This window comes from Hyposmocoma kahamanoa, unplaced genomic scaffold (genome assembly GCF_003589595.1).
Source record: "Hyposmocoma kahamanoa isolate Upper Pololo Valley unplaced genomic scaffold, ASM358959v1 88, whole genome shotgun sequence".
Taxonomy (NCBI): domain Eukaryota; kingdom Metazoa; phylum Arthropoda; class Insecta; order Lepidoptera; family Cosmopterigidae; genus Hyposmocoma; species Hyposmocoma kahamanoa.
Genome location: NW_020654466.1, coordinates 14564195 through 14576929, shown reverse-complemented (window position 1 = coordinate 14576929; position 12735 = coordinate 14564195). Strand labels below are relative to the sequence as shown.

The following is a 12735-nucleotide window of genomic DNA, read 5'->3' as shown; positions in this document are numbered from 1 at the left end:
CTTTGAATGGCACTTGTAAAGGGTCTTTCTGTATTATTTGTGTGGATTCACGAATTTGACAAATAATTGGGAAAATGTTACCTGATTTAAAAGGGAATTTACATAATGATTGGAGAGCACTTTTACAATCAGAAAATATTATTGTTTTATGTAATTTTATTAAGAGAATGTATTCAACTGCCTTAAGAAGACCTACGCATTCACTAGTAAAAACGGATGTTTCAGGAGGAAGCTTTGTTTTTTGAATAATATTGTATTGAGAATGAAGAACACCACTCCTACGGCCGAGTTATCTAGTTTAGAGGCATCAGTGAAAATATGGTTGTAGGAATGCCAATTAACATCTAAGTTAAAGTTAAAGGAAGCGCTAGCAAAACGTCTGTTAACTTCACTAAAATCAAAACAAACATCAGGGGGCAAAATAAGGCATTCATAATTACTACCGTATAGTGGGTGAATGTCAAAAGTACATATGAGTTGGAGCTTGTAATGTAAGATAATTTCTATAACTATTTATAAGGCAAGGAGTACTTTTGTGAGACTAGTAACCAGGGGTATTTATTAGATTGTTTAATAGCTCAAGTTTTTGCAGTAAAGGGTGACGATTAAATTGGATAATGCGGAAAAAGAATTTATCATAATTATAATATATTTATAGAAGGGCAAGCGGAGGTTCAATGCATTCCACTTGCATCGCATTTATTGGACTTAATTTCATAGCACCGGTTATTATTCTGAGGTCCTTAGACTGAATCTTATCTAGCTTTTTAAGATTAGACAAGCCACATGGCTCTAGCATAAAAGATCCATAGTTAATTATACTCCTAATTAGAGCATTATACAGCAGTTTTAAAGAGTACGAATGGCTGCCCCACCAGACCCCGCATAAACATCTAAGCATGTTAAGAACCTTTTCACATTTATTAACAACATAATCACAATGAGGAGATCCATTCATTTTACAATCAAAAAGAATACCAAGACATTTAACCTCGCCAACAACAGGATTATGTTATTATTAAAATAAATATTTATTGCAGGATGAACTTTACGCCTTGAGAAAAACACAATGGAGCTTTTGCTAGCAGATAACTCTAGACCATTCGAATCTAACCAGCACTTTAACAATGTCAATTTAGTTGATAGTACATTCACGGCTTAGTCACTTAGATTAGATTCAACATATAAAAGAACATCGTCAGCATATTGCAAAATAGAAACTCCATTACCTAAATACCTGTCTAAATCATGAGTGTATATGTTGTACAGTATGGGACTCAAAACAGATCCTTGCGGAAGACCTTTGTTTATTGTCCTCTGTCAAGAATATTCATAGATATGGCTCAGAAGCGAGATTGGCCGATAGTTCTTCAAAAGTGTTTTATCACCCTTTTTGAAGAACAGAACGACCTCGCTTCTGCCATTATCTAGTCCATTGCCGTGCAGGTAGAGAATGGACCGTTTAAGGAGAGGCTACACCAGTGCATAACATAAATTATAATATTTTATGATAATTTATTTTCAATGGGCCGTAAAAAATAAGGAGAAGCTACAACAATGCATAATGTAAATTATAATATTATAACAATGTCAGATAACATATAGACTAACATAAATAGTCACAGCAGTTAATGTTGAGTAACATAACCATGTTAGCTAATACTGTTGGGTAATTTTTCGAAAAATTTCAAATAGCGGAAATTTTTCCGGAAAAATTCCCGAAAAATTGGAAATATTTTATTTATTAATCAATTTAAATCTCGTTTTTCTATAAGTGGCTTTTAGCTATACAAGTTTATTTTGTAATTCACGCGAAGTAAAACTTCAAAAGATATTTCTAAACGTAGAGAACATAATGTGAACCATCCAAATTATACTTTTCCAATTTTTAAATTTTTTTCCAATTTATCGAGAATTTTTCCGAGCAAATTTCCACTATTTGAAATTTTTTGAAAAATTACCCAACAATAATGTTTGTAGCTAACATGTTCGCAATTAATGGAGCCCCTATAAACAATGTCACGTTATCAACTGTCAGATCACTGTCAGTCAATTGTCAATTTGCCACTCGACGAATATAGCAAATATAGTCTTTTGAACTCTTTTGAGAAGCCTGCGTGTGAATTGTAAAAGAGAGTGAACTCTAATTTTATACGGGAATTATTTTGAAATTTAGCCTTGTTTTTGTATTAAACATTTAAGAGTATTTCATCGAAATTTAATTTCAGCATCATTTAATCGCAAACGCCTCACAATTAAGGTTTGAAATATGTGAAAGCTATTTTCATGAAGTCAAATATTTTCTAATAACACTGACGTGTGTTTGTTGGATTGGAGAAATAATCGAACGATTATTTCTCAAAATTGATCAGCTAATACTTTCAGGCCTTACGAGCTGCAGTTATGGCGGTGACAAAGCGAAAGCAATCTCCAGAAACAGAAGAACTTCTTGAAAATGGAGAAACTTTAATCCAAGAGAGTAATATAAAAGGAGATGAGTTGAATATTGCCGTATTACTTTTTTTGTATACTCTACAAGGCATTCCATTGGGGCTTGCCGGCGCCGTGCCCATGCTGTTGCAAAATCGTGGCATAACTTACACCCAGCAGGTAACTATTCTGAAATTTAAATTTACTAAAACAACCTGTACAAATATACTGACTACTGTGCAAAATAGGCGCCTTGACGTCGAGTTGCGGACACTAGCCCGTTACAAAGTACCAAGTACTGTGTAACGAGATCTTTTAATGACTGATAAGGTTAATTTAAAATTTCATTGCCAATTAATTTCATTAACAATAATTAATGGCTCCTGCTTAAAATTGTTTGCATTAAAAATATAATATATGTATTTTACTCAATATTTTATATATTTATTTGTTCTATTTATTGTAATGTATATTTATTGTATGTTTAAATAAGTATTTATATGTTTTTATTTACAGGCTGAATTTAGTTTTGTCAACTGGCCGTTTAGTATCAAATTGCTTTGGGCACCAATAGTTGATGCAATATTTTGGCCTGAATTTGGACGGAGAAAAACTTGGCTGGTACCTGTGCAGTATCTTATTGGTATTGTTATGATAATCATGTCGAACAGTATCACTGAGTGGCTTGGCTCAGAGGAAAATGCCCCTTCAATGACAGTATTGACTATGTCATTCCTCTTCCTAAACTTCTTGGCAGCAACTCAGGATATAGCTGTAGATGGATGGGCACTTACTATGTTGAAAAGGTGTGCATTTTGTTCATATTACTGTTAGCTATTTTTGTGTTGTTAGGGCCAGCGCAAACCAGCAGACGACAAAGCAAAGGACATTAAATTTATCAATGTATATTTTATGCTATTACAATTAAAAAAGCATAAAGTACACATTGATAAATTTAATGCCCTACCTTCCACCTGACCCTTAAAATCTATGCATCTAATGTAGGAATCACATGGGAAGTATGTATTCCTCAGGATTTCCTTACACTCTGCCAAATAGGTCATGATACAAATCTTAGGTAATGATACAAGGTGCGCGTTTAATATGCGCTTGCGCAGCACTATTGCTCCAGCAGAATTATATGAATAATGTCAGCTGTTGTGCAACATTCTTTTATATAAAGTTACATTACTTAAGCAGCACAGATTCCACATGCTTGATTATAGAATCTAATCTAATCTTCAATTTATAATGTAATATATATGCAATAGTAAAACTCCAATGATGGTGACTTAGTATAATTTAAATACTACGAGATAATAGATTTTAAATGTCATCATCTGTTATCTAATAAAGACAATAATTTTATAGTAGTTTACATGAAATATATCTGTCCATCACCATTAGGTAGATTTTGTGTGAATTATTATTTATTCTATACTAAATTCCAAAAAAATTGCACAAATAAACATTCTTATTATTTCTTAGCAAAGAAATAAGAATAAGAATGTTCCAATTACTAAATATTTTTCTTGTACTTTTCAGATGTAACGTTGGCCATGCATCAACATGCAATACAGTAGGACAAACAGCTGGTTTCTTCTTAGGCTATGTTTTATTCTTAGCCCTAGAATCACCATATTTTTGCAATAAATACTTGAGAAGTATACCCCAGGATACTGGATTAGTCACCCTTTCCAGTTTTCTTTTATTCTGGGGCTGGATTTTCATTATTGTAACTACACTAATAGCCATATTTAAACATGAATCAAAGGAAAATCCAGTGAAAGAGAGGCAAGTCAAGGGTACAAAAGATATAGTGAATGCATACAAACAACTGTACACCATTGTGAAACTACCATCTGTTCGGACTTTAGCTCTGGTGCTATTTACTGCTAAGGTAAATAATAACTCAAATACTTCACAACTGTTCACTAGCAATGTTAAACACTTTTAAAAAAATTTGCTAAAACAGCACAAGTCTACAGTCTTCACAGTCCTAACAACATAACAATTCATTTTTTTCTGTTTTACGTACACACCCTGTCTTTCTAATATGGATTTGTTACGAATTTGTTGACTTCAAATGTGCTTTTGACAGCTGATATAGTGGTACTCACTAACTGTAGAGTCAGAAAATTTATTTTAAAAAAACACATGTATATACTATGTATATTATGGTGAAATTAAAGGCACATGGGACTTATCAACTTATGTCTCTGGGTGACGGGTAGACTGGCAGTGCTCCTTGTGATTTAAAGCACTGAGGGGCATTGCAACTGCTATGAACAGGCATGTCGCTTACCACCAGTCGCACGACCTGTTCATCCCATCACTTGGCATTATAAAAAAAATCTAAAAAATCGCAATGCTCCATTGCTTGATTCTTGTGAAATGTTTACTTTGTTGGTTCTATATGTAGCAAATTATATGTAATGTAAGTAGCTTAGTTATGTAGAAAGTATATGTACCATATAATGTGAATTATTTCATTTACGGAAAGTCAACATTTTGGTTATGACCTGCCTAAATGTGATCCACTCTCTTGACCCCTCATTAACGTCTTATGCACCCGCTTTTTTTTCTCTTATGTGGTCGATACAGACCATTTTAAGAATCATCTCTCTAGTTTCTGTGTATTTTAATGATAATGTATCTGCATGTATGGTATGAGTAATATAGTATTTTTTACAATTAATTTGCTGTAATTAATAAGAATATTCTTTTTCTTAAGACCTGAGGCGCTTATGAAAAAACAATGTGATTGAAATACATACACACGATGTTGTTTAAGGTGATCATATAACTTGTTTCCATGCAACACATTCGAAACATATCAAACGAAAATTTCAGCAACAATTTAATTATTACAGCCATAATTTTAAGTAATTTATGAGCTAACTTGATTAATATTTTTCAGTGTGTATTCGTTTTTATAAAGGGTTTCCCTTTATACATACTTATTTGATGACCTCGCTGGTCCAATGGTTCATACTGTGGGTGCTGAATGAGGAGGACCAAATTGGGAAATGAACTTTTCTAAATTGGTTCTAGTCTAGGTGTTCTGGTAAATGCCCCAGAGTGAATTTCTTTGTTCTGGTACTCGTAGTACAGGAAGTTCCTTAGTTGGAGACCAGACAATTGGTGTAGCTGTTTGGCACGTCAATATTATACAAAATTAATTCAGATATGAATGACGACCTCCGTGGTCGAGTGGCTTGCACACCGGTTTTCATGGCGTCGCCATCTCTAAGGTCCCGGGTTCGATCCCTGGCCGGCCGGGTCAATATAGAAAAATCTGACTTTCGTATTTATTTATTTTTTTACGCACACACTCAATATTGCGTCGGATCAGGGTGTTTGTAGTACCGTAGTTGTTTCCGATTTCCATAACTCAAGTGCTTTAGTTATTTACTTAGCAACATATGTATATGATGTTGTCTAATATTTATTTCTCTCGTGAGTTTAGGTGTAATTTGTGGTTAACTATGGGCGTATCCATGGCACCCGCGACACAGGGTTTCCCTAGTGCGTAGTATTATTTATTTATAAAAAAAAAAATGTATCATTGATACTGACTGATAATTATTTCAGAAGGTGTAATTACATGAAAATTTTATTTTCAGCTCGGCTTCTGCGCCAGTGACGCTGTGTCAGGCCTGAAACTTATAGAAGCGGGTGTACCACGAGAAGATTTAGCATTACTCGCTGTTCCATTAATACCTGTACAAATTATAATGCCAGTGGTAAGGATACATTATAAATATTATTTTTAACAACTTACGTTGAATTCTTGGCGCCTAAGAGTTTTAATGTTAGTATCAGTAGAGCTCCTTGTGAAATAGTTCGTCCAGCGAAGTACTGCCACCTTACCTATTTCTGCCGCCAAGCAGTACATATGTGAGCGTTACTGTGTTCCGACCAAGCAGTAATGTGAGCATTACTGCGTTCCAGGCAAGCAGTAATGTGAGTATTACTGCGTTCCGGTTTTGAAGCGTAAGGGTGATGGTGAAATTACAGGTATATGTGACTTGTCGACAAGTCTCAGGATGACTTAAGCAGTGGCAGTGCCCCTCAGATCTTTGCGATTTAAAGCTCGGAGTGGCAGTGCAACTGGTATGGATAAACGTGTCGCTTATCACCAGTGGCACGACTTATTCGTCTCGTCAGTTGGCATCATAAAAAAAGAGAAGAATTAAATTACATTGAAATGTTGAAAAAACGCTATCCGTGCGCTGTCGTAATTTTCAATCATCAGTACAATAAGTCATGGTTTCTACTAGATTCTAATAGTCATGGCTTATATAGCAATAAAATGATAATTGATTTTATATAGTTTCTTGTAATTAATCGGCCAATTATTTCACATGACTGTAAATACGACTTCGTTAATAAAATTACACATAAAATAAACACATGGATTGTCTAAATTCCGTATCAACTTTATCCTGGTCATTTGCCATTGAAATCATTTACATTTAACTACATAATAAAGTAAGACTAATTATAGAAAAATATGAAAAAATATGTTAGTGTGCAGAAGTCGCACATCACTGGTTTTCAGCCTTCCCTCAACCCTTGCAAACACGTTTGTATTTCGGTCCTGTATCGCAAACTTAGTCTATCAATAGTCCATTATAATTTAATAGTACAAAATAAATAAAAATTAAAAAAGTGAAGAATGAACCATTTTATGCGCAATTATAAATAATAAAATTGTGAAACTAAATGAATAATTTAATCAATAAATAAATAACTTCTGATCACCTTTACGTCGTATTTAGTTATTACCTAAAAAACCCCTAACTAAATACCTACGATGTAAAGGTGATCAGAGATTATTTATTTATTGATTAAATTATTTATTCAGGTTAGCTTGCGTAAGCGCAAGTAGATTTGCGGCGTACATAAGTTAACCGTGAATGCAGTTACTAATCTTATAATAATAATAATGAAATATTTTCACACAAGCAACATAAATTTATTACGAAAAAACATTTCAGGTGCTAGCAAAGTATACAACAGGACCGGCACCCCTATCTCTTTGGCTTAAAGCCTTCCCGCTACGACTCTTAGTTGGACCATTAGCAGCCGGATTAGTAGCCATAACACCGACTTTACTCGCCGGCTCCGCGCCCTCATACACCTATTTATTCATCTTAATGTGCCTCTATATTTTTCATCAGGTAAGGTTTAGTAATCAGTAAGACACGTTTTAATTTGCAGTGCAAGTGAGCGCGCGTTCCCATTACGTCGTAACGTTTTATTTATCATTGGACGACTGTCGCGTCTAGCCTGTTCCCATATCACGACTATCTGTCGTAACTGAGTCGTGAACGTTTATTTTATCGTTGGACGACTGTCGCATCTAGTCTGTTCCCATAACACGACTATCTGTCGTGACTGTGTCGTGGACGGTTATTTTATAGTTGAACGACTGTCGTGTCTAGCGGCTCCCACTAGATCGTGACGACAATTTATCGGTTCTCGGTAGCCGCCTTGTCGTTTGCACGACATAATGGTTTAAAGCTGCGATTATCTGTCATCATATTTTCATCGTGACGGTTTATTTATCGTCACACGACTGTCGTTCCAGCTCTCCCATTGTCATGACAGTGTTCTATGTATATATATAGAACAATACGATTGAAAGTGTCACTAAAACAACTATCTGTCGTCACGACATAATGGGGACACACCCTATGTTGTAATAGAAAACTGGGGCTAACTTTAATAAAAAGTAAGCTGCGTTAAAGTTAATTATTGAAATCGATATAGGTTTCATTCGGTTGTTCTCTTTTCTCTCGTGTTAGATATTTTATTCTTAAATAATTCGTTTACGCTTTTATTTTATCCTGTTTTCGGGATTTTATATGATCGAGTGAAGGACATCCTATCATGTGACGAATTAGCACATTCTTTGTCTGTTATATTTTTGTAAGACTATTTAGTAGTAAGTTATTTAATAGTAAATAACTGAACCATTTGATCTAGCAAAACAGTTTTTCCCGGTTCTCGACTTAAACATTGGCCCTTTAGAAATATACTCAATTACTATAAAATAAGCTCATAGTCCCCTGACATATTTATTTCGGAACACGGGAGAGACAGTTTTATTGAAATATCTGTAATAACAATCGAATGAAACTGATTTTTCCGTAAATGAACGTAGTAAAAATGAAAAATTTTCGGAACTTTGTGATTTTTTTATATAAAATTTAGTATATCGTGTTACAGGCCACATAGTTCACTATCGGTGTTCGTATTTTTTTATGTCGAAAAACCGATTTGTCGTGTGGTCGACACCCGTCAAAATGCCTATTTTGAGTTCTCACTTCACTAATCATAACTACGCGCAACGCTGATTTGATAAAAACAATGGTATAATAAAAAAATAGAGACATTGTTTTCAGTACAGTCGACGTCTTAAGATTTCTGACCCCGTAGCCCACCTTTTGGTTCTGAGAGCATTCTTACGAATTCAACAGAAAAGAATGAAGGAATTACATCTTTTGGGTAAAATTTGTATTTATGTTATGCAATTAAAGATAACATTGGCTTAAAAAGTTTCTTAAAACGTCATTCACTAATGATGCAATAAGAAAGTCATACTAAAATGTATTTTACGGTTTACATGTTAAAAGTTACGTTCGTTTAACACTTTTCTACTCAAAACCAAACAATCGGTTAAGGGGTCAGATATATTAGGGCATCGATTGTGTATAATAATTTACTGTGTAATAAAAAAAAAAATTTTTATTACTTTTTCAGACTTGTCTTTACTGCATGTTCGTAGCTGTAATGGCGTTCTTCGCTAAAGTATCAGATCCAGCAGTAGGTGGCACTTACATGACCCTTTTAAACACTGTATCTAACCTCGGGACGAATTGGCCAAACACGCTGGCACTGTGGGCAATTGACACTCTGACGTTCAAGAAATGTACTGCGCCAGGTCTAACTGATAACACGTGCTCTTCCAAAGCTGAAATAGATGTAAGTAACTCTTTAATTCTGATATTTATTTAATATGATCTTTAGCGAAGAAAACTCTTTACAAGTAAATAAATACGTGTAATCCCACTATAACAAAAAATTAAGTCAAAGATTGTAGCACGTCGATGTCTATTGTCTTTGAAATCAGAAATCAGAAACATTTATTGTATGAATTGGTAAAATACAGGTGTTACTTACAAGTGATTAGATCTACAATTCTTACCCAAATCAGGCGTACAATGTCTTAAAATTACAATTCAATTAAAATTTATTACAACTTATATGTCAAAATTAAAATTATATAAAATTCTTTAAGATTGTAAAAAACTTTGTCAATTAACCATTTTTTTTAAACAAGCTTTAAAAATATCACCATTTAAACATTTCATTTCCATTGGAAGTCTGTTATAAATTCTAATCGCTGTTACATAGGTGCTGCGGTCAAAGATAGTGCTGTTTATTTTAGAGAGGACAAAACGGTCCTTGTTTCTGACGTTAACGGAGTGTACATTAGATATTTTAGTAAAGAAGTTACTGTGATTACGTACAAAAAGACATATTTCCAAAATATATATTCCTGTTAAAGTCAGGAAACCCTTTCTTTGTACAGATTTCTTAGAGTCACTGGGTAATAGAGTAATAGTCACTGGGTTTACTATAGATTATGCGTAAGCATCGATTTTGTATTGTGAATTCGACAGAGTTTCCCCAAAAAATTACACCATACATTAATAATGGGTATACGTTCCCGTAATATGCGTTTTTTGCAACTTCAACCGACGCTACATCGACCAATACATCTGTATTTACGCTTTATCTAAAGCGTAGCAATAACTACCAAGCTTGTTATTTAGCACATCTATGTGATGTTTCCAATTTAAATTTTTATCTATAGTAATACGTGGTAATACCAAGAAATTTAGTATTGTTTACCTCATCAATAACGTCATTTTCATAAGTTATGTGTAAATCTAAGTCGATTTTTTTGTAATTACCAAACTGCATATATTTTGTTTTAGAATTATTTCTTTTTAAATTTAGTGATTTAAGCGGGTAATAAGACCGTTCAATGTATTGTTTATGTCAAATTCGTAGTCAATTTTTGTTTTTCCGTTATTAGTAAATAATATTGTGACATCATCAGCGAACATAATAGGTATACAGCGTGCATAACACTGAGTAAGATGTGACAGTTCATTTATATATATAATAAAGAGACCCAGTACACTTCCCTGTGGCACTCCCAATATATTTCTTAAGTATGTCGATCTGGCCTCTTGCACGCATTTATTGCTAAATACGGTCAGACATAGTGCTTTTCACGTTCCGACAGGTAACTACGTATTAAGTCATTTGTTACGCCTCGAATACCACATTTGTCAAGTTGTTTTAGCAAGATAAGAGTGTATAACACAGTCGAACGCTTTTGTCATGTCCAAGAAAAGTGCAATAGTGTCTTTTTTAAGGTTTATAGCTTCCCACGAACTATGTAGAAATTTATTTATTTATTTATTTACACAACTATATCCTTACAGGTTAGGTACACCCAATTCGATAGCGTCGACATCATTCTTAGATATCTAATTAATTACTTATATCTAAACTCTATTACATATTATATTATACTAAATTACAGCGAACAAAGTTATCAGAACAATTGCAAATGTAAAAATGGATAGAGATGTTGATCTCATATTACGAAATCCAAATTGAAACTGACTAAATATGTTACGTTTATCTAAAAAGTTTGTTATTCTTTTGTAGATAACCTTCTCAAATATTTTAGAGAAATTCGGTAGAAGAGCTATAGGCCTGTAATTTTCTGAGACTTCTTTGGAACCTTTTTTATGTAAAGGTTTTATTAATGATATCTTCATTTTATCAGGAAAGTAGCCAGTTTGTAGCATTAAATTAATTATATGTACTGGCGGCAATATAATAATGTCAACACTAGTCTTTATCACTTGCATTGAAATACCATCGTCACCACAACTTCGTTTACTTTTAATAGTTTTAATTATATGTCGAACTTCCTGTTCATCAACTGGATTCAAATATACGCTCTTACGTTCATGTTCTTGGATAGTTTTGTAATTATTAACAAAATTGGAATTAAAACTTTATGTAACATAATGTTTATTTAAATGTTCAGCTATTTGTGAAGGGTCAGTTATATTTCCTTGATCGGTTTATAAATTTTTGATTGTTGTTGGTATTTCGTTTGTAGTTTGTAGTATTCTGTTTAATTGTCCAAGTGGCTTTAGTTTTATTTGTACTTTTGGCTATGTAATTTATGTTCGTTTTGCGTTTAGAATGTCGTATAGTGGATCTAAGTATTTTTTTATATTTATTGTAATGTGAAATAGTAGAGTTGGGCCTATATTTTTGGAATTCAACGAAAAGTTCACGCTTGCGTTTGCTAGAAATTTTAATACATTTTGTTTTCCAATGTGGTTTCTTTCTGAAGGTCACTTTACATTTTTCTATCGGAAAACACAAATCGTATACAGTTTTGAATATATCAATAAATACATTATATGCCTCATTGGGATGAGTTTGCTCAAATACCCCATGGAACTTCATTTGACATATATATTTCATAAATATGTCAATGTAATTATCAATTTTTCTTCTATAAACATACCAATGTCTGACGGAAAAGCTAGCGGAACAAAGAAATTTCAGCATTTGTGCCGTATGATCGGATATACCCAGATTTAATACTTCTGCTTTACATTTACTGAAATTTGTAACAATGGTGTCAATACAAGTCTGAGAATGCAATGTAATACGTGTAGCTTTAGTAACTCTGAATCTGAATTTATGTATGCTAAGGATTTCCAGGAAACATGACGTAAGGTTATCCTTTTGGAAAAGGTTAACATTGAAATCACCCACTAACACTATTTTATTATTTAAATTTCTATGTTTTCTAGTCAATTTGAATAAGAGACATTCAAGCCGATCAAAGAAGATAGTAAAATTTTTACCAGACCTGTATAGGCATACTATTATTGTTTTCAAGTCAGGAATATTTTCCCCACAACACTCGAATTTTTCCTCTACAGCAAATTCATGTAACCATTCCAGTTTATTAAAATGTATAGTATTTTTAACGAAAATGCATACTCCACCCCGTCTGTGATTTTTCCTGCAAAAATATTCCGCTAATTTATAACTTTCTATATGTACACAAGACTGATCGCCATTTTTTAGGAACGTTTCGCTGAAACATAGTACATCCGGAGACAGGCATTTGTATAATACAAAACAAATGATAAGAGTTCCTTAAAAAAGAGTTCCGTACAATGG

General features: G+C 33.4%; 1 protein-coding gene across 2 annotated transcripts in view; it reads left to right on the top strand.

The window, feature by feature from the left end:
* The first annotated feature begins 2155 nt into the window (after positions 1 to 2155).
* LOC113235608 (acetyl-coenzyme A transporter 1) overlaps positions 2156 to 12735 on the top strand; it is a 12683-nt gene continuing 2103 nt past the window's right edge. Inside the window, exons 1-7 of one of the 2 annotated variants that reach the window (XM_026471376.1) lie at positions 2156 to 2260; positions 2386 to 2610; positions 2947 to 3236; positions 3976 to 4330; positions 6057 to 6176; positions 7434 to 7616; positions 9202 to 9423. In XM_026471376.1, the coding sequence (XP_026327161.1) occupies positions 2404 to 2610; positions 2947 to 3236; positions 3976 to 4330; positions 6057 to 6176; positions 7434 to 7616; positions 9202 to 9423 (1377 nt within the window). In that variant the 5' untranslated portion in view covers positions 2156 to 2260; positions 2386 to 2403. Of the gene's footprint in view, positions 2261 to 2372; positions 2611 to 2946; positions 3237 to 3975; positions 4331 to 6056; positions 6177 to 7433; positions 7617 to 9201; positions 9424 to 12735 lie in introns of both variants that reach the window. The other variant, XM_026471377.1, reaches the window with a different exon arrangement.